At 59.3% G+C, this 25,868-nt stretch overlaps 1 protein-coding gene across 2 annotated transcripts; it reads left to right on the top strand.

Annotated features, from left to right (window-relative positions):
• The first annotated feature begins 4,395 nt into the window (after nt 1-4,395).
• GAL3ST2 (galactose-3-O-sulfotransferase 2) lies at nt 4,396-21,602 on the top strand. 2 transcript variants are annotated; one of them, XM_037009538.2, is made up of 4 exons: nt 4,396-7,285; nt 18,606-18,686; nt 19,825-20,089; nt 20,740-21,602. In XM_037009538.2, the coding sequence occupies exons 1-4, from the start codon at nt 7,257-7,259 to the stop codon at nt 21,550-21,552; spliced, it is 1,188 nt and encodes a 395-aa protein (XP_036865433.2). In that variant the 5' UTR covers nt 4,396-7,256; the 3' UTR covers nt 21,553-21,602. The 2 variants fall into 2 exon arrangements, with proteins under 2 accessions (XP_036865433.2, XP_073073884.1); XM_073217783.1 differs by lacking the exon at nt 4,396-7,285 and having other exon boundaries at nt 18,610-18,686; nt 19,806-20,089.
• Nucleotides 21,603-25,868: the final 4,266 nt, after the last annotated feature.

Genomic DNA, 25,868 nt, shown 5'->3' with positions numbered 1-25,868 from the left:
GGCCTCATGAAAACCCAGGGTGAAGTGCCTGAGTGCCGTGGTCCCTGGACACCCAAACCTCAGGCCTGAGCACCTGGTGGGGGTTTCCATCCCTGGCCATGTGCTAAGGTATTTTCTGCTACTGCAGGGGTGGGCTCACAGAAGGCAGCCCAAGTGGCAGGGTTGTAGGGAGTAAGCAACAGGAAGGGCCTCTTTCCCTGGGGGTCAAGCTGGCTCCCAAAATGTGAAAATAGGAAGTGGGCCCCATGGTCTCTGCAGTTCATCCTGAGGCTCACCCTGGAGTCCACTTGTGTGCATGCACACACATGCATGCAGACGGACATACATGTGCACACAGACACAGATGCACAGGCACACATGAAGCACACACCTGCAGGCACACCTACACAGTACATGCAGGTACACGGGCACACACAGGTACACAGCACACACGGGCACACATGCAGCACTCAGGCTCAGGCATACAAGGCACACATGCAAAGCACATGGGTTGGCACACGTGCCACACACACGCACACATGCTGGTGCACACGTGTCCCCTGGACACACATGTTGCATTGTCTGCAGGTGGTGGTGGCTGCTGGCCGGGTGCCCACCGGAGGAGGTGAGTGTTCCTCTGAGACCCCTGGCCCGAGGATCAGGGAACGGTGGGGGTAGCAGCTTGCCTCCCTCTGGAAAGGACCCAGGGAGGCTGCTCTGCACAGATAGCTGTGGTTCGTGGAGGCCGAGGCTGAAGCTCACCCTGGTGAGGAGCCTGGAGGGCAGCTGGGAAGGAGGGAGATGCGCCTTATATTTTTTCCATGCTGTGTGCTTTTTTTGCCAAGCACATGTACACTTTAAAACACCTGAATAAACCAGGTGACAAGTTAACTCAGAGACCCCAGGGAAGATGCCACCAGGCCAGGCAGAGAGGCCAGCTTGGCTGCCGGGCCTTAGTGAGATGCACCCCCAAATGCAGCAGCCCCAGCAGAGCCTCCTGAAGGCTGGCCCCTGGGCCACTGCCTGGCCAGAGTCCACTGGCTCGGGAGAGCCATACCCCGGCAGAAGTGGGTGTCATGCTGGGGACAAATGTCAGCAGTATCTGAGGCAGAAGCCTTGACATGCACAAATCTTGGCCCCAGCACAATTTTGGGGCATGGGTGAGGGGCTGATTTGAAGCCCCTGACCTGGCTCAGCAGGGCACAGGTGTCAGGACTCCTGTGACTATTCTCTGGGCTGGGGCCCAGCCTCTGCTCCTCTCTGTCCCCAACTGCCCCTTCTGCTCTCCAGGATTTAAAATGAGAGCTGTTCTTCCCATAGTCTGCCAGCCGCCTGTGGCCTCACCTGGTTCTGGCACCTGGCTGGGCTTGGCTGCAGCCTCTCTTTGCAGTTGGGCTCCTGTCGGAACTTCTGAGGGTCCCTCCTGCCTCACTGGCCCCTAGAGCTGGCTCTGTCCCCATGGCTGTGGCCACTGTAACACCATGCCTGGCTGGATACCCATGGTGGCCCTGGGGGCCCATGGCACAAGAGTGATCTTGTGGGTGCCTGACACTCAGCCCGATGGAGCGCTGGGGCCCTAGCAGCTGGCCTGTGTCCTCGTTGCCCAGGTCAGCAGGTGGCTCCCGGTGCTTTGACTCTCTGGAAGCTAGATTGATGCTGGTATTTTCCCAGTGTTTCTGGATTGGAGCTGGGCTGCTCTGCCCCATGGCCTGGGTCCAGGGGGTGGCAGAGGAGATAGGCATGAGTTCCTGCCAGTGTGACTGTTTGGGCAGTGGGCATGTAGAAGACAGGGCTTCCTGCCCCCGTGGCTGCTGGGCATTTGTCCTGAGCTCCCAGCGGCAGAGTGGGCCCTTCCCCTGCTCTGCCTTCGTGTGACGGCTCACTTTTCATTTATCTGACACTGTGGGGTGGTGATGTCTCTTAGTCTCCCCACCCCACTTTAGAGTCAGTGAAACACATCACCACCTGGTGAGCAGACAGGACATCGGGAGGGAGCCTCCAGGCACAAACCGTGGTGATAAAATGTGCCTCCACCAGAAGGGAGGTCTTGCAATTCTATACACCCAGAAAACCTGTGGAACCAGCAGGTAAATTAGAGGAAACCCCGTGGCGTCTGGGAAGACGATATGCCTCTCAAATCTCTGGGTTGATGCTGGCTGAGGGCCGAAGACCTGGGCTGTTGGGAGGACACTACAGATCCGCAGATACATGGATGCAGTCCCAGTGCTCACGGGTGTCAGGGAGCCCGGTGGGATGGTGTGGAGGCAGACAGAGCCTCACATAGAACAGTTCAAAAGGAGCAAGCTGGGTGGCCAGTATGTCGGCAAGACCCCGTGGCTGGAGAGGCTCCCCTCCCCTCCCCTCCTCCCCTCTCAGGGCGCCTGCACCCAGGTGGGGCTTCTGCTGAGGATAATCTCCCTGGCTGGAGGTGCTAAGGCACTATCATGTTTGCATGAGGAAAGGTTTATGGTTTCACCCTAAGCCCTCCTAGGTGCCGCAGTGGGAGAAGAGGGTGGGTGAGGACCTGCGGAGGGGGGGCCCAGGGTGGGAGGAGGCCCAGTGAGGGGGCGGGGAGGCGGGCCTGGGGGTCCCAGCCCAGGGAGCAAGGGGGTGAGGCTGGGTGCCGGCAGCCCGCCTAGGCCTGCAGGGGAAGTAGGGGGGAGCTCACTTCCTTTGAGCTCAGGACTGAAGACTGTGGACCCCCAGGACTCAGAGGAAGAGTTTGGGGCTCCCGTGGCCCTGCAGGACCCTGAGGGCACCCACCAGGATGCTGCCCTGTGGGGAGGTGGAGATGACCCCTGGTCTTGCCCACTTGGATGAATGGGAATGCTCGTTCTGGATGCCTCCATCTCCTCGCTGACCCCTGCAAGGATGGGGGTGTGCTCAGCTGGCCTCACCAGCCCCTCTCTTAGTCTTGCCTGCCATCCTATGCTCAAGGCCCCTTGGACCTCAGGGGCCCAGGGAGGGCCAGGTGAGCCTGGCACTTTGAAAGGCTCAGTTCCTGATGGCCATACGGCGGTAGGGCCACTGCCCTGCTCCCCAGGGTGGCGCGGTATGTGCTGGCAGCCTGCCTGGCCCTCAGGACTGCCCTCCGTGAGCCTTAGCCTGGTCCTCCCTGCTGCCCTGTGGGGACAGCCCATGTTGCCTGGAAGGTTCTAGGACAGGTCCTGGTACAGGGGTGCGTGAGGAAGGAGCTTCTGGGGTGGGGGGTGCCTGTCTCCTCCTGGCTCACCCCTCCCTGTTGGCTCGTCTAGAGGTGAGGGATGGTGTCCCTTTTCTGGGTGGGATGTGCAGTGCCCAGAGCCACCTTCCGGGTCCCGTGGCCAGTGGGACCCAGGGATAGTGAGAGAGAGCAGCCTGTTGGAGGGTGGGCCCACTGCCCTGGCCACTTGTATTCTTGGCTGACTCTGGCCTCAGAAGCAGAGCTGGGGGCAGGGGATGGCTGGGTGGCAGCATCCCTGAGGGTCTGGCCTCCGTTCTGACCTGGGCCTTGGGGGATGTTCACGTTCATGGTCCAAGGCCAAGGCCCAAATGGCTGCTGCATGGCAGGGCCTCTGTGGACGCTGGTGGGCGGTCGGCAGGCAGAAGTCCTGTCACATGCTGCCCTGAGCCCAGGATGGGGGTGCTTGGGGCCGAGCGCCTCCTGGCTATAGTCCTGCCAGCCCCTTGCCCATAGCCACCTCCATCCTCCCGTTCGGGGGGCCGGAAGCCTTTCTCTCCTAAGGGGCAGAGCTGAAGGGAGGAGGGCACACGTGGCCTTGCTGCTCTCTCCCACCTGGGGTCTGGCCCAGAGGCCAGTGTCCGGCACGGAAGTGTGAGCGTGGGCAGGGCCCTACACAGGTCAAACTGTGGGCCAGCAGGACCGAGGGGGCATGGGGCCTCCAGCTGGGCAGGCATGGCGGCAACTCTCTGGTCCTCCGGGTGTGGCTCTGCCAGCAGGGCCCCAGTGCCTGTGCCAACTTAGCTTTACTCTTCTGGAAGCTGCATCTGCCCCTTGGGTCCTGCTGGGCGTGAACTGGAGCCCCCAGACCCTGGTCTCATGGGGTCTGGTCTCTAGGCTGGGACCTATGGGTCATAGATGGCCCCTCCCTCTGACCTGGGCCCACCTGCGGCTGGGCCACAGGTGCATGTCCTGAGGCTTTATCATATTCTGCTCTCCCAGCCTTGGTCTGAGGTGGGGGTACATGAGTGGCCCCTAGCGTCCCACCTTGGCCCACTTTTCCTGCCTTCACCCAGGGAGCTGGGACTCCAGTGGGCGTGTGGTGTGCTGGGCCCCGCCCTCTGTAAATGCCGGCATCAGAGAGGTGCCTCCTGGACTCAAGGTTTGGGAGACTGGGTGGAAAAGAGAGCTTCCCCTTTAAAGGTGGAGCAAGGCAGCCCCCAAGACTCCAGGGAGGGGGATGCGGGGGGTGCAGGGAGGGCCCAGGAGGGGGCTGCCTCACTCCACCTTAGGCACCTTGACCTCAGGCTGCAGGCGGAGGTGAGCAGGGAAGGGAGGCAGCTGGCTTCAGGGCGTGCCACTCAGCCAAGAGTCTCTGGGGCCAGTGAGGCCGGGCCTGAGCATCTCTGGGGCCCATGCCCATGGCACCCCACCATCCAGGGTCCTCCTTGGAGTAGACGAGTCGGTGCTGGGTGCGTTGCAGGCCCCTCACTCCAAGCCTTGCCTCCCCGTCCTGGCTGCTGGGTCGCTAGCCTCAGGGCAGAGGGCACAGGGAGACATCTGCTGCACAGTGGGGCCTCTGCGGGGGCAGCTCCCCACCAAGCCCAGCACCTTGGCCGTGGCGTCCCATCCCACCCTGGGGCCTTGAAGGGTCGGAGGAGGGCTATTGAGAGCTGAGCCGAGACCCCCACCTGGGTGGGTGGGGGGACTAGGCAGTGTTCACAAGATGGGCACTCGAGATTGGGGTGGGGATGTGCAGTGTTGAGGGAGGGGACCTGGGGGCCCCAAGTCTGTGAGGGGTCTGGGGACCCAGGCAAGGGGACCAGATCAGATTGAGGTTCAGAGTCTAAGAGGACTGCCCTGCCCTCTTGCCACGGGGACACTGAGTCCCTGCCACCCAGCCCTTGCTGATCGCCCCCCTTCCATCAGGGCGACTCCTCACTGGCGACCCCCCTCCTGGAGCTCTGCCCCCACTGTCCCAAGAGGCTCGTTCCTCCCTGCTGGCTCCTGCCCCTGCCCCTGTGCTCAGTCCTGGCACCCTCGAGCTCAGCTTCACCTGGCAGCCGTGCCCTGAGCCGCCATTCTCCTCCCGCCCCTGGGCCTGTCCCCGTCCTGAGGCCCCCCGGGACCTGCAGGGCCCTAGTGGCTTTGGACAGTAGGTGTGACGGTACCAGCTGTGGCCTTCAGCCAGGCCTCCCACGGGCTCCGCTGTCCCCACAGCCCGGCCTGACGTCTGGGTGGGCCGGCTGTGGGTGAGGCGCTCAGGCCCCGTTCTCTGGCCTCAGGGCTGCTGGGTGTGGTGGGGGCCTCCCGGGGCTGGGCTTTGTCTTCTTTGTATGGACTTGAGGCTTGGTCAGGACGCTGCAGACATTTCCAGCCTGTTGTTTGGCTTCGAATTACATTTCCTGAAGAAAGACATAATTTTAAAGCAATAAGATCTACTAACATTTCTGTTTATTTCCAGTTGTGGTATCCTCTTTTGAAATTTCCTTTCCAGCCCAAGATGTAAAAACAGTCAGGCTTATTCTTCGTATGAAGCAGGCTTTGAAGGAGGGAGGCTCCCACGTCTGGCCTGTGTCCCTCGTTTATCCCCAGAGCTGCGGGCTGACTCCGGCTGCATTTCACACACAATTATTCATGTCTCCGCTGGGTTCTGGGTCTGTAGGCCCTTGGTGGTGTCCACAGGTTCCCGCTCCAGCCCCACCCTGGGCCAGCTGACTGTGGGGCGTGCAGTGGGCAGGCAGTGGGAGGCTGGCGGGGTGAGCAGGACCAGATCTTTAGTTGTGAGTGGGGGTGGGATGGCTGTGGAGGATGCCCCAGACTCCAGTGAAGGTCTGGTTCTATTAGGTTGGAAGATGGATGTAAGTGGGGTGGAGAGAGAATAAAGCCAGTACCCCTAAAAGGACTCAGAGTTAACCTTATAAAACCAGAGAGCCTGAAAGGACTCACGGCATTTAGTGAGTTAACGGAAGTTTCAAAGGCCAGGAGTGACTTGCAATGTCCATATATTCCCCAAATAAAGGAAAGCATCAGAGTGCAGCCCATGTCCTTATTGTACCAATTAGATCAGGCCTCCAAGGCCAAAGATTGTCGGTCAAGGACTTCTCTGTTGTCCCCCACCAGGCACAGCAGGGAAATGGGGAGGGGTCAGGCCATTGTAAAATCTACTTAGTCTGGCAAAAAGGCGCAGTTTATTCTTAAACTTAATCTATATGCTGTTTTTCCTGTTCTTCCAGCCCCTTAATCAATTAAGTAACTTTGTAACCAGGACAGGAGGTAGACCTCCTAAGTGTAAATGAACCTATGTGGATAAAGAATGCCGAGATCCAGACCAACACAATCACCTAAATTAAATAACCCTGTTCTTAAGACAAAACTTCAAAGGAATTACAAATCACCTGTACACATCAGGCCTTATGCTGACCCCTACACAAAGGGCCCTGTAAAACCCCAAACCCCAAACCCTTAAAGCGCACCTCCTCTCTGAGGCGGCCCACACTCCCCCTCCTTGGAGTGCGTACTTTTTGCCCTAGACCTCTTACTGCCTAACCTACTGCGTTTTGTCTGCCCTCTCTGCTTTGTCCCTTTGCTGTTTCATTCTGTTCTCCTGACTTAAGCACAAGCCTTCGCTCTGTCTCTGCTCTACTCTAGTTAAGTAGGGAGGGGATACTGGGAGCTCTGATTTGGGCTTGCAAGTTCGGGTTGCCTGGGTGACCCAGACAGGACTGCAGCTGTACAGTCATGCCCTTCAGCAGCCTCGTGTCTGACCCCGGGCAGGCCCGCTCTGTCACTCTGTCACAGGATGCAGCAGATCCCCCTCGGCTCTCTTGACTTCGTTTTCACTCTGACTTCTCTGCTTCTCTGAACTGAATTCCTTCCCAGCAGTTGCTCCTGAGCACCAAGCACAAGTCCTCCAACTGGGGTGAGGGTGGAGGGCGTGGTCTCATACCGGAGCCTGCAGGTGAGCTGCTCTGGGAGTCACGTTAACACTGCACAGAGCCGCACCCAGTCTGGGGCCTGTCTGGGGCTTCGGGCTGGCAGCAGGCTGTGCAGAGCAGTGGGGCTCAAGCCTGGACCGCCGCCTGCCCACCAACTGTCGCCACAGGCTCCAAGCAGCATGCTGCCCACTCTGAGTGGTGCACAGAGGTAAGGTGGGTGCTGGGGCAGCACAGGCACATGGCATGTCCTCAACCCTCAGATATTCTAGACCCTGGTGGGAATCAGTCCTTCAGTCCTTCTCTGTTTGTGTTGAAAAGGAAATCAGTGGATTTGGGGATATTTCCCACTAATATCTCCCTGAACTCACTCTCCCTGGGCTTCATCTCAGTGAGTGACCCCTCCCTGCCCTTCCTGACCTCCGGGGGATCTGGGGCCCAGGGGCAAGGGGATTTGCTGTCTGGGTATATGGCCTGGGTGGGTGGCTGCTGGGAGCCAGGACCTCCTGGCCTCAGTCCTGCCACCCCCTCTGAGAGGGCATCCCCCATCCCTGTGGATGAGGATGTTAGCACCACACTGTGAGGAGGAGGCGTAAAGGCTGGGGGTGCACTCCATTAGCTGGGGGGTCACCTCTGGTTCCTGTTGGCTGCCCTAGCTCCCTGTGCACATGAAGGCGAGGGCCCTGGGGCGAGCCCCGAGGCATGGGAGCATGCTATGGGTGTGTGGTGGCTGTTCTGCCACAGGGCTGGGGCGGCAGCTACCCTGAGCATCCCAGGCTCATGGGTTCAGCTCAAGGCCCTAGAAGGAAGGGGCTCCCGAGGTCACACCAGCCCTAAATGCTGTCTCCCCCCCACAGCTGTAAATGGCACGGTCCGTTAGAGCCTCTTGTTTATTTTCCTCAAACTGCAGGAGTTTGGAGGCTCTTCTCTTTTGACCCAAGTGGCCATGGACTTGGGAACAGAGGGACAACCTCAGGCAGTCTCCACAGCCAGGAGCAGCCAGTGGGGAAGCTGCCTGGGGTAGCTGAGACATTCCCTGCCCGGAGCAGGAGGGGGCTCAGTAGGGTCACAGCCTGGGATGGATCAGAGTGCAAACCCCTCAGTGGCCTTGAGGCTCTGGCCACCCTTGACTCAGGGGCACCCCTGCCACACTCCTATTGCTGCGGGGACCCCAGCTACAGCCATGCAGTCACTGACTGTCAGAATGGGCATCCACATGTCCTTGTGTCCTGGCTTTGGGCCATGCGCCCAGGGCCTCTAGAAAATCTGAGTTTCTGGTTTGAGGCTCTGCTTTGTTTCTGGAGAGCGGACGTCCTCTGGAGTGCTGAGCCCTGAGCAGTCACTCCTGCAGGACACTGTGCGACCTGTGGGGGTCCTGTTCCCAGCTCCAGGCCAGGGGGCCAGCTCTGAGGGTGGGGGTCCAGCGTGTGTGCGGTGCTGGGAAGGGCAGGGACAGGGCCGTGGGTGCCTGACAGCAGTCTGCTGGTGCCCAAATGTGGTGGCCACGTATGGGCTGGTGGGGAATCCTCAGGGCAGGTGTGGAGCCCGTGCTGAGAGCAGCAGCCAGGGCGCTTGCCCCATCGTGCGGTTGGGCAGACACAGGGCTCACTGGAAAAGCCTACTTGTGCCTGAGTTGTGTCCTGGCGCCCAGCGATCTGTCCCTGCATGGACAGCATGCTGGCCTGTCTGTGTGCGTCACCCCAACTGCGAGGTGGACAGGAGTGTGTAGAGCTGCACCGGCTTAGGACAGGGAGTCCCAGAGTGGCCAGGGTAATATGCAGGTCTCCTGGGACTCACGCTCCAGAGGGGTGCATTGTGGGAGCCTGTGGCCTGGACTGGGGACAGCGGCCCAGTCACCATGGACCAAGGGCTCTACCAGCTGAAAGATGCACCCTGAAGAGATGCCCAGAGAGGGCCTCCTGCCGTCCGTGGGGTCGGCTCAGCCCATACCTTCCAGGGGTGCATCTGGCTGGGCTGGCCGCCTTGCTGAGCCTCAGGGGCCTTCCTGGGCAGGGGCGGGGCAGGAGGCAGACTGCCCAGATTCAGGAGGCAGGGCTTCAAAGACCATTCATCACTTGCAGATCCAGGGCCAGGCCAGACCTACCTGGGGCAGCTCTCCTTCCAGGAGGGCCACGTTGGAAGTCCTCAAAAGTTGCCTCATACTTTCCCGACGTTATTGGCCCTGGGCATTTGCTGGGAGCAGCCTCCCAGTCCCCCGCCCTGGCCCCAGGAGAGAGTAGGCAGTGACCGCCAGCCCTCCCTGCGTTAGGCCTGGTGGTTGCACACCCCACAAGGTCAAGGGCAGGGCTGCAGCCCCACCACCTTCACACTGCCCCAGTTGGGGCAGGGCAGGGTGGCCCACACAGAAGGCTGTTGTCTGTGGAGTCTGGGGAAGAGGGCTGGACACCGTCTCTCTGCTAGGGCCCACTGGGGGCTCTGTCATGGTCCAAGCCTGGGGGCCGCCCTAGGAGCTTGGGGGACCAAGAGATGCCCTCCTCCTCCCTGAGGGGAGCTGAGTCCCACTCTGGCTGCAGAAGTGAACCACCTCTGCTGGTGGGCAAGGGTGGGGCCTTCCCTGGGTGAGGGGGGAATTGGGAGCTCTGGGGGCTTTCTGTCCTGAGTCAGGGATGCTGGCACCTGTGGGGTCCCCACACACGGCTGCTGCCCCCATAGTGGACTGTGCTCACCTGAGGTCAGTGGCCATGTGCAGAGCCCTTCCCCTGGGAGGGCTGCAGGAGAGGAGGGGCCTGCATGGTGGGGGATGAGGAGGAGCTATGCTGGCCAGGATGGGAGAGGCTTCTGGCTCTGAGGTTATGACAGGGTCAGACACAGAAGGGCTGTGTCCTGGCCAGTGCAATGCGTGCTGGGTTCTAGGAGCTGGTCAGCTCGGTGTGGGGCCTCACGGTTCAGGCACTGTTGCCCAGGTTGCTGGGCCAGGTCCTTGGGTGTGGCCTCCTTCTCAGGCGGACACGGACAAGGGCCTGGAGTCATCTGAGAGCCAGGCCATCGGCCGGAAGGGTGTCATCCAGCACCGCACACCACCTGGAAGTGAGCGCACACGTCGCTGGGCAGAGGAAGAGTCCACAGTCATACTCTTTAAAGTCAGCGCTCTCAGAAAAGGGAGGGAGATTGCCCCTTTTTTCACCAGGGGTAGTGGTGCCTGGGCTGTCCTGGTCCTGTACTAGGAATCTGTGTGACAGACCCCCCAAGGCCCAGTGCTGGAAGTGAGACTGTGCTTTTTGTCGGGGTCAGCAGCCCTTCTGCTGTCCTGCCTAGCAAACCCCCCAGTGGCTGCATCTAGCCAGACAGTCGTGGAGCCCCTGACTCTTGGCTGGGGCACCCTGGGGTCCCCCATGTGGCTTTTCTCTTCTAGTGACACACAGCTTCCTGGGTGGCTGTCTTGGAGCCAGGGGAGCAGAAGCCATTAAGGCCAACCTCAGAAATCTCACATCATCATTTTCTGGCACATTCTATTGGTCAAAGCAAGGCCCTGTCATTTCTAAGTCAAGGGGTGGGGAGATGGGAGGGTGGCAGGTGGGGGTGGGTGGGGATGGGCATCTGTGGCACTGGTCACATCCCACAGACAGGGCCAACCTGGCCTTCTCTTCCTTCCCAGAAGCGGCCCCTGGTGGAGGGCAGCTCACTCCCTCCATCTGTTTGGGGTCCAGGCTTTTGTGAGGTGCTCTGTGTGCCAGACTCTCCGGCTTGCGGCTTCCACCTGGCGCTGGTGGGGTCTTTAGCTCTGGGGTCTTCACCCTGCCCTAAGAGGCCTCACCCCAACCTGCGGGCACTGGAGGCTGGCCCCTTGCTGCTCATCCTCAGGTTGCTAGGCTGGGAGTTTGGTTTCCTGAGGATGCAGCCTTTCTGGCAAGTTCTGGTCTGTGGGGAGGAAGCCCTGAGTAACTGTTCAGTCTGTCCTCAGCCCCTGCTAATTAAAGGCTCCTGCCACACCCACCCCTCAGCTTGTCCCCATGCCCTGCGGTGCACGTGGGGCTCAGCAAGGACCAAGGTGAGGGGACATCTACCTGACGACTTTGGGTCCTACACGGGAGGCCTGGTCAGGACCCTGGATCAGCTGAGGGAGAATCTGTTCTGAAAAAGCCACGGTCGGGGCTAGAGGCTTAGAGGACAGGTAGGAGGCTCTGTGATGCTCTGCCATTGTGTGTGTGCCATAGGACCGCAGGGGCAGGGGACAGGCGCACAGGTGTGGCCTGGGACCTCCAGACCCTTCTGCCTGCAGATTCTAGGGGGTGACTTGTAAACTCCTAAGATCAGGCTAGGTGTCACTTTCCCAAATTTGGGCTGAAATCGGCTGACTCCTGAATGATGGTCAGATGGGTGGTTCTGCGTCTTCCATGGCCTCAGTGGGAGGCTGTTTGTCCATCTGTAATGAGCCAGTAGACGGAACTGCAGGGGCTTGTGTGCGTGTAGATCCTGGATATAAAACACCTGTTTCCATAAAACCGTTGTGAGCCTCCTGAATGGTCAACAGGCTTACCAAAACCACAAGTTCCCCAGCCTGGAGATGGAATGTCTTCAGACTGTTTATTACCCATAATATTCTATGTTTTATTGGTTCTTACCTGGATGCCCAGCAGTTCTCCCTACATGACTTGGGAATGACCCCACCTGGGGGCCCCGCCCTTCAGCCAGCTACTCACCAGGGCCTACCTAGCCTTCGGGGGCTGGGGCCCTGAGGTCTCCCACTGGCCCCTGGAGACTGCATCAGTACTTTGCTGCATCAGTACTTTGCTGTGGGGTTTGCTGGTGCTCTTTGCTGGGTCCTGCTCCTCTCTGTGCCCTCATGCCAAGTCCTTGCCAAGGGCCACTGGCCACCAGGCCACTGCTGGAGACCGACCCTGCCAGCATTCCTGGCAGGTGCAGCAGGCTCAGGATGCCAAGCCTGGTGCCCCCAACTACCCCAGAGTTCCAAATGCAAGAAGTGTGTGGCTCTCTGGAATCTATCCAGCCCCCAAAGAGCAGGGAGTGGGGGGTTCCATGGAGACCCTTCTGTTTGAATGGGAAGGTCCTGGGAAGCCCCTTTTAGCTGCAAGTGCTTGGGAGCAATACCACATTATTTATAATTCTCAACTGTAAGTATTTTTTCCACAATTACTGACTTTCAAATAATTTTTGGCAGCTGAACTTTAAAAAATATTTTTAAAAAATATTTCTTACCGTTTTAAATGGCTTTACTGACATGTAGCCAAACAATTCACCAGTTTAAAGTTGTGTGACCACTGGCCTCTCCATGAAGAATGGACATCTGTGAGCAGCTCCTGTGTGTAGCACACATGCCACTCGGCAAGGGTCTCCTGGCGCTGTCTTTCTGGCACAGCACACTACCCACCTGCAGCCCTGGAAGTGGCTGCTGGCCTTGTATCCCCCCACCTGCCCCTGTTGGCCACCTGGCACCACACAGACACCACCACACCCACAACCCTACTGACCCTGTGGGCATTTGGACAGGAGGGTCTTTTGGCAAAGGGAGAGCCTCTGAAAACGGGAGATTTCTCTGAAGGCTTCCTTGTTCTAATTTGCAGCTGCAAAGAACTGAGACAAATTCATGTGTCGTTAAGGCTAAAGGGATTATTGTAAATAGTAAATGTTAGAGCTCACATTTCAGGCAGATGGTTGTCATGTGCCAGAATTTTATGAATCACACAGTGTTTGCTGAAGGTTGTTTTATGCAGTGGAACAAAGTGATGCCTGAGCACGATTGTGGGGGGTGAGGCCAGCCTGACCTGGGCTCCCCCAGGCTGACCTCTGACTTCATCGGCACTCAGGCCCGAGGGGACAGCAAGCCGCCCTCCCTGGGAGTTCAGTGGAGACAGGTAGACTGTTGCACAGTAACCCCACAAGCCCTAGGCCACAGTGTGGCCTTCTGGAAGTACACCCTCTGGGGTTTGGGAAGACTTGTCCCTTCTCGTTTGGGTACAGGCGACCAGGCCCCCCAGAACCACGTACCGCCAGCTGAGACCCTACCTTGCAGTCTCCTCTGCCTTCACTGCTGTTCCTCCTGGTTACGCCTGTTTCTGCATCCCTCCACTGCTGCCATGGGTGGCTGGCTAATTCAGGCTGACCTGGTGTCCTTTCCCATCAGGCCCCCCCAGTGGGAGCATGTCTGGTGGGCATCAGTCTGTTGTAGTTCTTACGCTTATGAAGGCTTATCTTGTCCCACTTTTGGCTACTGGAGGTCGTTCCGAGGACGGCCCCAAGACCTTTTGTCCTAAGGACTGGGAGGGGCACTAAGGTGGAATTACTTGTAGCAGGAAGGTGTGGGGAGGCTTATACAATGTCTGTATGACCTGGAAGTGTAGATGCAGTCAGAGCTAAAAGTGGTGGGGTGAGGTGACAGCACGTGCTAAAAAATGGCTTAACTTGGAGCATTTGGCGTGCGGCGTGGGTGTGGATGCAGCACCTGAGTGATCAGGAGGCGCTACGATTGTGCCGTTCCGTGTCTTCGAGACCCCAGTCCTGTGGCAGAAAGGAGCCAGGAAGTAGGAGGAGGAGGCCCATTTAAGAAGCCGCAGTCCTGAATCGGAGCTGTACGCGCTCTGCGTGAGCTCATGAGGGATTCAGCCTCGTGTATGTCGTTCCTGTCTCTGTTGACTGAGAAGGCCCAGAAACTGTGACTTTCGGGGCAGTGAGCAGTCCCAGTCCCCATATTATGGCCCCTAAAGATCATTTCCTACCAACAAAACCCAGGGCTTCTTGGATACATGGCTGGTTCCAGGCCCAGGCCAGGAAGCGTACCAGGCGAGCCTGGGGTGTCCATGCAGTCACAGCAGACAGCAGGGCTCCGCCAAGACCAGGGGGCACCAGACTTCTAGAATGAAAGGAAGTGGGCAGTGTGGCAAAGTGACTGGATACAATGTGCATTCAAAAATCAGCATGCTTTTCTGCTCTGGTGAAAAGGACCAAGAAATGAAATGTGGATACATATTTCATTTACAATGGCAACAAAAACTAGCAAATTGAAATACATACAATGAGAGGAACAGCACCTATGTCATGAAGATGACAAGACAGTCTGGTTAAAGATATAACAGACTCTGGATATGCAGACAGACACGTCCCATGGTCCACCCCACCATGGTACTACTCCATGGCCTGGTTCTTTCCACTGGTGTGTTCTGCTGGACATGTCTCGGCCCTGTGTTTCTCCTTCCTCTGTTTATTTTCTGGCTGGGCCACAGTGAATGAGTGTGGGCAGGACAGTATGGGCTGCTGGCTAACGTGGCTCTGGATTCAGGCCTCTTCCCCACATCCCAGCATGTGGCTTCCCTGTGCCCAGTGGGTAAGAGTGACACGTGGTGACTCTATGGGGTACAGCGTGTGTGCTGGGACACATGTGGTGAGCTGGGCAAAGGCTCTGTGGGTCCTGACAGGTGCTCTCCATCAGGACACTGCTGACAGTGAAGGACAGCCTTGAGCGTGCCATGCCTGCCACATTGAAATCTTTGGCCTGTGTGCACTGTATTCTGATCAGTGGAGTGAGGTGGAAGCCCAACATAATGCTTTTCCAGAGCTAGCCAGCTGTGGCCCCGAGGTTTGCTGGAAGTCCTCCTTTACCCTCTGCCATCGCTGCCCCTCCCCTGGGCTCACTCTGCTCCACACTAACAACAAGCAGCCTTAGAGTGGTTTTCTGCACCTTCCGTATCTGCCAGAACAGAGGCTCCTCATCCCTTTGGGATTGTATTGAACTTTGAGATCACCTTATGCAGAAAGCAGAGGGGTGGGGGCAGCAGTGTGTGGGGGGGTGACCTGCTGCTCCTTGTTTTGGGCTTGGGGCCAGAAGTGTCTGAAGGCAGCGCAGGAACAGCCATTTTCCCGCCCAGGAATTTGGCCGATACAGCACCGCATCCGCAGGAGGTATCGCGCAGGGGCGGAGTCTGGGCCCCCTGCTGCTCTAGCGTCACCCCGCTGATGGGGACTCCCACCCTTTGCCCTTTGCCTTTTGCCCTTTCCTCCCAGGCCGACTTTTCACCAGTGCTTCCCCTTGGTTGGAATCACTCCTCCCCCATTTGCTTGTCACACTCCTGAGCACCTCAAGCCAGACGTGGAAGCCTCAGTCAAAACAGGGAGCTCATCCCTGTGTCCTCTCCAGACACAAAGCTCTGAGTCAGGTGTGGTGTCCAGCCCCTCATAGCTGTGACCTGACCACCTGCACTGAGAGGCCGTGGGCCCACATGGTGTCCAGCCCCTCCTCCCCTCCAGCCACTACCATCCACCCCCACCCAAGGCTTGCTTGACACCAGTTGCTCCCCACACTGCAGGAGCCCATGGGCAGGCTGTCCTGCCAGGCACAGCCTGCTGGGGAGATGCAGGCCCCAGAGTTCAGTTCCAGGGGATATGTGGTCCTCTTCCTTCCCCTTCTTCAAACCCAGGAGTCTGAAACGCCCCTTCAGACTTCAGGTCTTGCCCAGGAGAGGCCTCAGGTCCATCATATAAGCGGATAGCAGTGTTCTAGGGTGCTTTGAAACTCAAAATCAGCCAGGGAGGTACAGTCTCGAAGCCTTGCTAGATGTGTCTGAGGACAGGCGATGAGCACCTGCCAGTCAGTCCTGGAGGCGGGGGCCAGGCTGGGCAGCTCCTCTCAGGGTCACGTCTCTAGTGCTCGGAACCCAAGACCGTGTCGTTTCTCGCAGAGGGGTCATGCAGGGCACGTGGGCACCTCCTTTCCCCGAGAAGTTGGGGTGTAGGACTAATCTGGTTAATCCACTACACCATCAGTGTCACCCAGCTGGGTGGTCAGGTCCCATGCAGGAGGTTGGGGTGATGGGAGCAGGACAGCCCAAAGGAGGCCGAGGCCCCCCCATGGAGGTTCCGGAACATTTTGGCTCAGGCTTTCCAGGCAGAAGAAAAGACCCCTGCTCCTACCACCTGACCCTGTCTGCAAGAGGGAAGGAACCTGTGCCATGCATCAGGGGCAGGGGGGTACTGTCCCCTGCTGAGGAGGTATGAGTGGTTCTGGGCCAAGGAGCCACACAGAACTGCTGCTGCTGGAAAATCAGCCAAAAATACCTCAGTGCAAATAGGTACTCTTAGTGCACAGGGGTTGAAATCACTAATGAGGCAGAAAAATAATGGGGGTTTATCAGTCAATGCTAGGAAAATAAAAGCTAGGACCACAGAGGCTCTGAAGGTGGTGGTTTTTCCGGTGCTCTGCTGTGCGCCCCCAGGTGGCCGGGCCAGGGTGTTGCCATCTTGCTCAGTGGCTCTGTGCTCTGGGCCATCGAGTTTGTGGTTTCTGTAAGTGGAACCCAGCACCAGTGAAGTGCCTGCCATGTGTGTGTCAGGACTGAACAGAGGACTGACATCTGGGTAGTTCTGGGCTTCAGGGAGCCCCTCGCTATTGGCCCAGCCACGTGGGTCCTGGGCCACTAGCCAGGCTGTGAAAGAGGTGGCCTCTTGTATTATGTTCAAATACGTGCCGGCCTCCATAAGTGAGCCCAGCTGGGGCCCAAGATCTGCATAAATATAGCTGAGGCGAGCACCCACCACCTTCTCCCTGTCCCCCCACTGCAGGGGCTATAAGCTCAGCATAAAGCTTTCCCAGTGCCCGTTTGCAGCTGGGTTTTGGCCAACAAGGTTAGGGGCTTCCAGCAGGCTTTTGGCTGCTTATCAAGGTGGGGCCTGTCCCTCCTCCCCTCTCTGATCTCAGTGTTGTGATATCTGGAGCTTGGCAGCCATCTTGTGACTATGAGGACACACCTGAGGAGGAAGAGAGGATATAAACACCCTAACATGATGGGGCTGAGTTGGCCAGAAGCAGTGGCCTCCCTTCTCCAGACGTCTAGAATGAGGAAAATCCACCACTAGATTTTCTGATTGGTTTCTGACTTCTGAGGCTGAGGAGCTAAGTGAAAGGACATTTTAATGCTGCTGCATATATGTGTGTCCCAGCCCTGGCAACTCCTTGAGCGCCAGACTCCTTTTCCAGACACTGCCTGGTATCTCCACCTGGGCGTCACAGACATTTCACACTCAACAGATTTGATCTCCCCACCTTCCAGACCTGTCCCTGCCCCATGGCTTCCCCTTCCTCCATCTCAGGCCATCTCAAACAGGGGTGTCTGCACTTGGGAGAGGGAGTGTGTTCCTGGTTCATCATTCATTCACTCAGCAAATGAGAGGCTGAACATTCGCACATGCCGGATGCTCCTCCGGGAGCAGGAATGCTTACCACTCGCTAGTTCACAGCACAGACACTGTGACTGTGACCCTCAGGTGATGACCACTGAAGGGAAACCACTCAGGACAGGACATCACTCCTGCAGGGAGGTGGGGAGGCCCCTGGGGAAGGTGGGAGTCGAGCAGAGACTGGAGCTGTGTGGATAACTGTGAAGAGGGTACCATGCTGAAGCCTGGGTGACTGCAAAGTCCCAGAGGCCTTTGAGGACCAGGGAGGAGAGGCGGGGCTGGAGAGGGAGGTGGGAGGGTCAAGGATGGGCGTGGAGAGTACTGGGAGGACCTGCACTTTTCCTGGGGTGACACACTCAATGAGGGTTTCAGTAGAGGAGCTTTTTCAATTAAGGGGGAGGGCTGGGGCACGCTGCTGGGCTATGTAATAAAGGGTAGTGTGGGCTGCCAAGGGAGATTGGCAGGGTACCCAGGATTAACAGCTGCCAGGAGCCCAGGAGGAAGTGAGTGGGCCTGGTTCAACACAGGGCACTTTGAGGGGCCCCCACGGCCAGAGTAGCTAGAGGAACTGCTGTCCACCATGGGGGAGGGGCAGTGGGCTTGGGGGGCAGATTAGAAGCTGTGTTCTGGACCTGGTGACTGCAAGGCCTTTTGATGCCCCAGTGACCCAGATACCCCTTTGGTGAGCCCAGGCTGGGGATGTAAATATGGGGTGCCCTGCACGTGTATGGTGAGCCCAGACTGCTGGAGCCTCCTCTCCCTCTCCCAGGACCCCCCAGCCTTTTGGTCAAGGTGGCCTTCAGGGTGGGGAGGGGCAGGGAGGCCTCTCATGCTGGCCCATTTTGTCACCCACTGCTTGCCATGGAGCACTGCCCAGATGTGAGCATCTCTGCCACGGAAGGAGGGGTAAAGGGGGCACTGCAGCTCCTTCGTCCAGGGGACGGCAGGACCCAGGACTCCCTGCCCAAGCCCCAGGGCAGGCCTCATCACAGCCCTGTTTCTTCTGTGATCTGGCTAGTGTCTCCTTGGGCACCCCAGCCCAGCGACCTCGGCCTGCATCCCCCCTGCTGAGCTCCTGGCCCCTAGGCAGGCCCTCCAAGGGTCTCGTCCTGTGGTACCCCTCCCCTGACTTACCCCAGGGGGTCCTGCTCTGGGGCAGGGTCCCCTGACCCACCTGTCAGGAACATCCCGCCTCCCAGCTTCTCCTGGCTTCTGAGCAGTGAGGGTGGGGCAGGGGCCGGGTAAGGGTGGGGCCTGGTCTCTTCTCCCTTGCCCCAGGATGCCCACGGTGGTTCTTGCAGGTCTTCAATACAAGCTCTTACAGGGACCCTGAGGGTGGGGCACGGACAGGGCCTAAGGGGGCTGAAGGCTCCTGCCACCCACAGGTGCTTCCGGGTCCTCCTCCTCCTGGTCCTGACTGTGTTCCTGCTGGCAGGCTTCCTGTGCATGGACATTGGGCTGCTCACGTGAGTCCTGCATTGGGTACCCTGCAGTCTGGGTACTGCCCCTCCCAGAGCAGCACCTGGGGCCCCAGCTTGCCCACCACAGGGTGTCACCAAACACTGGCCAATGACCGTGGCAGGTCATGCCTCTCTGCTGGCCTCAGTCTTCCTTCTGTAAGAGGAGGGGCAGGCCCTTCCTCGTGGGGGGCCCATTAGCCTCCTGAGGCCCTCCCGGTGTCTCCCCCTCACCCCTGGGGGCTGGGCCTTGGCTGCCATATCTTGGGCAGATCTGCCATGTGCAGAGGAGCCCAGGTGCTGGAAGGCAGAGCTGGTACCTGGTGGTTCTGGGAGGTCAGGACCTGCCTGCTGCTGATTTGTCCTGATGCAGCCCAGTGTCCACACGGAAGGCTGCCCAGGCCCAGGGCTTCAGCCTGCTGCTGGGAGGGTGTTGTGGCCCCAGGTCACCTTCTCCTGCCCCCCCAAACTGGTTGGGTCTCCTTGGGAGATGGGGAGGGCCAAAGCTCCTGGGTCTCTGCCAGCGGCCCCACTGTCCTCAGGGCCGGCACAGGCCTTTGGGCCCTGTCCCCCAGCATTCCAGGTCCTTCTCCCTGGCCTTGCTTCGGGGCCTGTGATGGGACGGGGAGGTGCCTACTGTTCCAAACAGCGTCCACAGCTGGGTAGGCACTGGCAAGGCATTGTGGGGTGAGCGCTGCATCGGCCCTGCATCCAGCGCGAAGGAGCCTTGGGAGCCACACGGGAGGTTGGGGAGCTGAGGGGGTACCAGGGCTGGGGGGCCCACCTGTGGTATGTTGGGCACAGATGGTGTAGCCACTTAGGGCATAATTGTGTCTATGCCAGTGGGTCCTTCAGAGCTGTAGGGTTGGGGGAGCACAGTGACAGGCTGGGGTTGGGGCACAGGTTGGGGGTCACCAGTGTAGAGATTGTGGGTTGGGGGATCTTGCTGATGGGAGATGGCTTGGGGGTCTCCAGGTAGGTGGCATTGGTTTGGGGTTTGCTGAGTCAGGAGTCATGCAGTTAGGGGGTTCCTGGATTGGGGGTCCTGGGGTTGGGGGAGCAGGTGAGTGTTGCTGGTGGGGCCTCTCCGGCAGGGCTCTGGCAGCCTGGGCCCCTGCTGCCTTACAGCTCTGTGCTCTCCTCCCAGCCTGCCCGGGGACCGGGCAGAGGGGCCGCCTGTCACCAACGTCATGTTCCTCAAGACTCACAAGACCGCCAGCAGCACGGTGCTGAATGTCCTCTTCCGCTTTGCCGAGGCACACAACCTGTCTGTGGCACTGCCCGCGGGCACCCGCTTCCACCTGGGCTACCCCTGGCTCTTTGTGGCACGCTATGTGGAGGGCGCCGGGCCGGATGGTGGGCAGAGGCGCTTCAACATCATGTGCAACCACCTGAGGTTTAACCTGCCTGAGGTGAGGTGCAGCTGCATAGCGTGTTGGGGGCGGGGGGGCTCTGCCCCCAGCCCGGGCTGCCCTCTGCGGCTCTGAGGTGTGACCGCGGCAAGGGCGCGCACTAGCCTCCGGAGAGACTAGGGCTCCGGGCTGGGCAGCTGTGGGGGGCTGGTGGAGGCCTGTGCAGACCCTGCTGCTCCCCCGACTGGCTGCCTGGTGCCTGCAACTGCTCTGCAAATCAGACCCCAACCCTCATGCCCGCCGCTCTCTCCCTCCTCCTCCCTGACTGCCTCTTGGCTCTCAGGCCTGCCTGGCCCTTCCCACCCCAGGATGTCCCCTTGGGCATGGATGCTCTGCACAGCTGGGTCACCCAGGTCCCAGCTCAGAGGTCACCTGCTCCCCCAGGCTTCCCTGATTGAGTGCCAGGAGAGGGAAGGTTTGGGGAGGGCATGTGATTCAGGTGTTTTAGGGTCATCCTGGACCCTCGTGCAGAAGAGCGGGTACAGGAGCAAGGTGGCCTGGACAGATGCAGGGAGACGGGTGGGAGAGGTGAAGGGGTGCAGAGCAGGGGGCAGGGGACAGAGGCCTGGGGGCAGGGTGACGCAAGAGGCCAGGTGCTTCCTGGGCTCCGGGAGGAGAGTCAGCCGCCCATCCGTTCTGTCTCCCTGCAGGTGCAGAAGGTCATGCACGATGACACGTTCTACTTCTCCATCCTCAGAAACCCCGTCTCCCAGCTGGAGTCCTCCTTCACCTATTACCGAGCCGTGGTGCCCGCCTTCAGGGCCGCACCCAACCTGGACGCCTTCCTGGCCTCCCCGGACACCTACTATAACCGCAGCGCGGGCCTGAGCAATGCCTATGCCAGGAACAGCATGTGGTTCGACCTGGGCTTTGACAGCGATGCACCGCTTGCCGATGGCTACGTGCGCGCACGCCTGGCCACTGTGCAGCGGCGTTTCCAACTGGTGCTCATTGCCGAGCACTTGGACGAGTCCCTGGTGCTGCTGCGACACCTGCTGCGCTGGCAGCTGGACGATGTGGTGGCCTTCCGGCTTAATGCGCGCAGCCAGCACAGCGTGGCCAGCCTGTCACGCGAGAGCCAGGAGCGCGCCAAGCGCTGGTGTGCGCTGGACTGGCGCCTCTACCAGCACTTCAACCACACCTTCTGGGCCCGTGTGCACACTGAACTGGGCCTGCAGCGGCTGCACTCAGAGGTGGCACAGCTGCGGGCGCGGCGGCGTGAGCTCGAGGCCCTGTGTCTGCAGGACGGTGTGCCCAAGAACCAGTCACAGATCACCGACCCACAGCTGCGCCCCTTCCAGTCGGGCGAGGCTGACATCCTGGGCTACAACCTCAGGGAGGGCCTGGACAACCACACATGGCACGTGTGCCAGAGGATGGTCACGCCCGAGCTCCAGTACATGGCCCACCTGTACACCCAGCAGTTCCCGGAGAAGCCCCCCAAGAACATCCCCTTCCTGTAGATGTAGTGGGCCAGTGCCCAGGAGAGGGTCCCCGGTGGAAGCTGGCACCTCTCGCTGCCTCAGACTCAGAGTGGCCCTTCTGGCTTACCTGGGAGACCCGAACCCTGCCAGCCCACTGATCCTCAGGGCGGAGTCGCCTATGAAGAGAGCTGCATTGTGATCCACCCTCTTGGAGGCAGCCTTTTGGGTGAGGGCTGCAAATCTAGGACCAAAAGGCACACGTGGTCTGAGGATGTGAACCTGTTCATCAAATGGAAAAGTCTTACGAGGTGGGAAAGCGAGTGATTTTTAATTACATGTCAGCACACTGCCCATCAGAACACCTGTCCAGGGAACCCAGAGGGCTGTGGATCCCTGAAGGTGCTCAGAGCAGCTCCCTGGAGTTTGCACGGCGCTGGCCACAGGCAGGGATTGGAAGACAGGCCTGTAGAGCAGGGGCGAGGGAGTGAGCGTTTGGGACGTGCAGTCTCCCATCTTTGGCTGTATGAGGCTTATTTCCAACTGAAGAACAGTTTCAGATTGAGATATGTTAAAATTGCCAATGAGACAAATGTTTCAGCTGGAGCACAAGTTGTGGTTCAGTGCCATGCCTCCTGATGGCAGAGCCCCCCCTGATACCCAGTGGAGGAAACGTCTGTTTCCTTGGTTCCATCTGCATGCCTGGTTGCCTTGGAGACCATGGTGGATGCAGTTGCAGTGTGGCTTCTGGACATCTCTCTTTGTTCTTGGTGGGGAGGGGCTGAGGACCCTCTTCCTGTGCAGATGTGATTTCTGGCTGCTGGGGGTGCCTGTGCCCTGTGAAATGCAGGCTGCCCGGAGCCAGGAAACAGAGCTGCTCTCATTTGCTCAGCCTCGGGGCCCAGCCTGGGCTGTGTGCCTGGCACTGGCAGGTCCTCTTCCTTCCACGTCAGCCCAGAAGATTCAGCAGCTGGGCCTGGGCACCCACTGAGGGTGCCCCTGAATTTAGGCATGGCTGTACTTTCAGAAAAAGAGGAGACCCCCCCAAACAAGCAGAACAGGCAGCAGCTGCTTCGGACACCGTTTAGTGGAGGGAATCCTTAAGAGGGAATTTTTAATGAGATGAGAGGAGGTATTGTGGAGAATCTGAGAATAAAAGAATATTGGGAAATTGAAAAATGACTTCCATAAACTGACCAGGGACAGTGAAGAGGCAGACACTGCGAGGGGTCAGAGTCGGCTGGGAGCCCAGCCAGAGGGTCACTCATCCCCAACCCTGGGAAATGCAGGGGGATAATCTGAGGGGGTGTGGGGAAGTCAGACCCGGGAGGAGCCACAGGGCAGGCGATGAGGCCACAGCCAGACGAGGAGAAGGTTGCCCCAAGGTGGGAGGCAGGCAGGCTCCTTCAAGGAGCTAAGGAACGAGACCCACACCTCACGAGCCTGGGCCAGTGTGGGAGTCCAGGGTGAGAGGCAGGGAGTGCTGTCTCAGGGGAGAGTCGCACCGTGGCCCAGCACCGGGTGAGGCCGGAGGACATGGGCCCTTCCCCAGCTGTGCAGCAACAGCCTGGCAGGAATGCAGACGGTGCTGTCTCTGTGGAGGTCGGTCGGGGCATTTATTACAACGTCAAGTGCGTGCAGTTTGGAACAGAGAGCACCGGGAACAAGCTGTCCAGGAGCCCATCGAAAATGGAGTGTGTAGCTGGCGCCCTGCACAGCTGGGAAGGCCGGAGCTCAGCGTCTGCCGAAACGTCTTCGGGGAGGGGCAGATCCGTGCCTTTGTGGGCTGTGGGTCAGGGCTGGTGAGCAACTGCAGGTGACCAGGGTGGGATATGCTGGTCCCAGCCAGCAGGTACCCTTAGCGGTGGGGGAAGCCCAGGAGGCAGTCCTTCTGATTTTTCAAGAGAAGCTGGAAATATAGGTTTTTATGTCAAATCTCCATGTTTTTAAAAAGAGGGCATCTAACTAAAATATTAAAAATCTTAAACAGACAGAACAAGGCCTATGTGTGAGTCACCTCCCTCCGTGGCCTCCGGGTCACCCTGTTAGCCAAAGCCCTTGGGGGCTTCACACAGGTGATGCAGGGCTCGAGGCACTGTTTCCCTGGGTCTGGGTGCTCAGCGGGTGGCCTGTCAGATGGCAGTAGGCATGGACCTGGGGCGAAGGGGACAGGAGGTGGACCCTCGCTGACCTGCCTTGGATGGGGCCCTTGAGGGCAGGAGACCATGCCAGGAGGTTTCCTGAAAGTCACAGAAGTGGGCAGCAGGGATGTGTCTCCCCTCAGCCCCTTTCACTGACAGCACTGGGATGCTGTGGCCTCCCCTGAGACCCTGGCCTGGGGAGTGGTCAAGTGGACAGTGGTGCCTAGGAGATATCAGGAAGGGACAGTGGGTGAGTGGGCAGGCTGGCAGTAGCCCTGAGAGGTGGCTGGTGCTGGGGAGGGGGTGAGATGCTGGCTCACCAGGTCGGAGCTGGGGTCCCAAGCACAGGCACAGGGCTGGAGCCCAGTTAGGGCTAAAGGGGCCAGGGTCCGAGCGAGGGGCAAGTAGGTACCCAGGCTGCGGTGTGAAGAGTCAGGGAGTGCAGGGGCATAGTGCCCACTTGGGTTCTCATGGGTGTCTGGAGGCTGGGTGCAGCAGAGCCTTGTTGAAGGGTGACCCCTCAGTCCTGAACACCCAGGGTGGAGCCAGCCCACTGGACAGGGGCCCTGTGTGTCCTGATGTTGCCTTCCCCGGCAGCCCGCCTGTATCCCCTGCTTGCTGTGTGGCACTGCACGCTGGCAGGAGGGCTTTGATGCAACCCTGGGAGGTGGCCAGCTCCCGGCTCACCCACACAGTGGACCCTTGTCTCTTCTCATTGGTTTGGAGAGACGGCACTCCTGCAGCCACCCCACAGCCAGCTCTGTGCCCTGACTGCTGTGTACGGTGAGTCCCTGCCCTGCTCATCTGTGCCCCGGCCCTTGGGGGCCAGAACCCAGTGTCCTCCCTCTCCTCTTTGGGCTAAGGGTGATTGGCATGTGGACCGAGGGCCCTCCATTCAGAGGTTTTGCATGGACCCCCATTTGGACAGTTTCCTGGCCAGCATGGCAGGTATGAAGCTGAAGGGCCCCCAGGGTAGATCTAGATGGTATAATGCAGACTGGGTGTTGGGGCTTGAAGCAGGGGGCCCTGCCCAGCCCGAAAGATCAAAAGATCAGAAGGGCCCATTGGCGACACTCCACCAGGTGGAAGTTGGTGAAATTGAGCCCTTGCTCCAGACAGGACACAGGGCACAGGCTTGCCTGGAGACCCAGCCTGAGGTGCAGTGCCAGGATGGCCCCTGTGTCTAACTTGTGCACAAAGCCTTTGCTCTTCACACGTGTGCATTTAAGTGCCCTGTGGCAGGCTGAGGACAGGTCCAGAGGACCTGTGCTGGCCCGCAGGGTGTGGGTGGTGTCCTGGGCTGGCCTAAGCGCTCCAGGGCAGAGCTCAGACAGACAGGACAGTGTTGGCACTTCTGGGGCATGACCTGCTGGGGCAGAATGACTCCTAACAACTCGCCAGAGGCCAGCGCCAGGGGACCAGGTTCTCTTGGAGGCCCATCTCCTCCCCAGCCTAAGTTTCCTCTTCTGTGATGTGATACCCACAAGGAGTGTAGCTGCTGGGAGTGTAGCTGGGATGACTATCCTGGTCAAGCCAAGCCCCAGAACCTACTGAACTGGCCAAGGTGGGTGGGACTGATGCCTGGGAGGCTAGCTTCTCCTTGTAGATTGCGGGGCCTCCCTGGGATTTTGGGGGTCTGCAGAAACTGGGGGCTGGCCTGGGCAAGGATGCTCCAAGGGCCTGGCAGTACTGTCCTACTCTGGGCAGTGAGCAGATTGACCAGCTAGTCTCTGGAGCCTCCATGTCTTCTGTTGTGTTCCCAGGCAGGGAGGAGTGGGGGTGGGGCGGGGTTGTGTGGGCCTGGGCCCCATGCTTCTGCTGAGACCAGCTCCCAGTAGTCACAGGCCCAGCAGAGTGTGCCAAGTGGAGAGAATGTCCCCCTTGTGACATTCTGCCTGGGGGTTCATGTGGCACTCACCCCTGCTTCCTGCTTGGGCACAATTGCCCTTTGGATGCAGGTGGGAGTGGGGGCCCAGGGACTTCCTGGGCATGGGGCTGCTTTTCAGACCCAGAGGCAGCAGTGGGTGGACAGGCCTGGGGTTGAACAGCAGGTCTGCTGATGTCAATGGGCAGCGGGGCTGGCCATGTGCTGCCCAAGAAAGCCTTTTAGGAGCAGGTAGCCCTGGGCAGAGGTGGACCGAGGCAGAGGGCCCCATGAGCAGCAAGCATGCCCTCCTGTGCATGGAGCGAGGCCGCTCTCGTTCAGGCTTGTGTGCT

Source organism: Manis javanica, chromosome 12, assembly GCF_040802235.1.
Source record: "Manis javanica isolate MJ-LG chromosome 12, MJ_LKY, whole genome shotgun sequence".
Taxonomy (NCBI): domain Eukaryota; kingdom Metazoa; phylum Chordata; class Mammalia; order Pholidota; family Manidae; genus Manis; species Manis javanica.
Note: the sequence above shows the minus strand (reverse complement) of the source record. Positions and strands in the feature narration are given on the sequence as shown.

Coding starts and splice junctions, on each gene's coding strand:
- GAL3ST2 (XM_037009538.2), top strand. CDS start 7,257: ATGCTGCCCACTCTGAGTGGTGCACAGAG. Junction 7,286..18,605: donor ACTCTGAGTGGTGCACAGAG/GTAAGGTGGGTG, acceptor TGCCACCCACAG/GTGCTTCCGGGTCCTCCTCC. Junction 18,687..19,824: donor ATGGACATTGGGCTGCTCAC/GTGAGTCCTGCA, acceptor CTCTCCTCCCAG/CCTGCCCGGGGACCGGGCAG.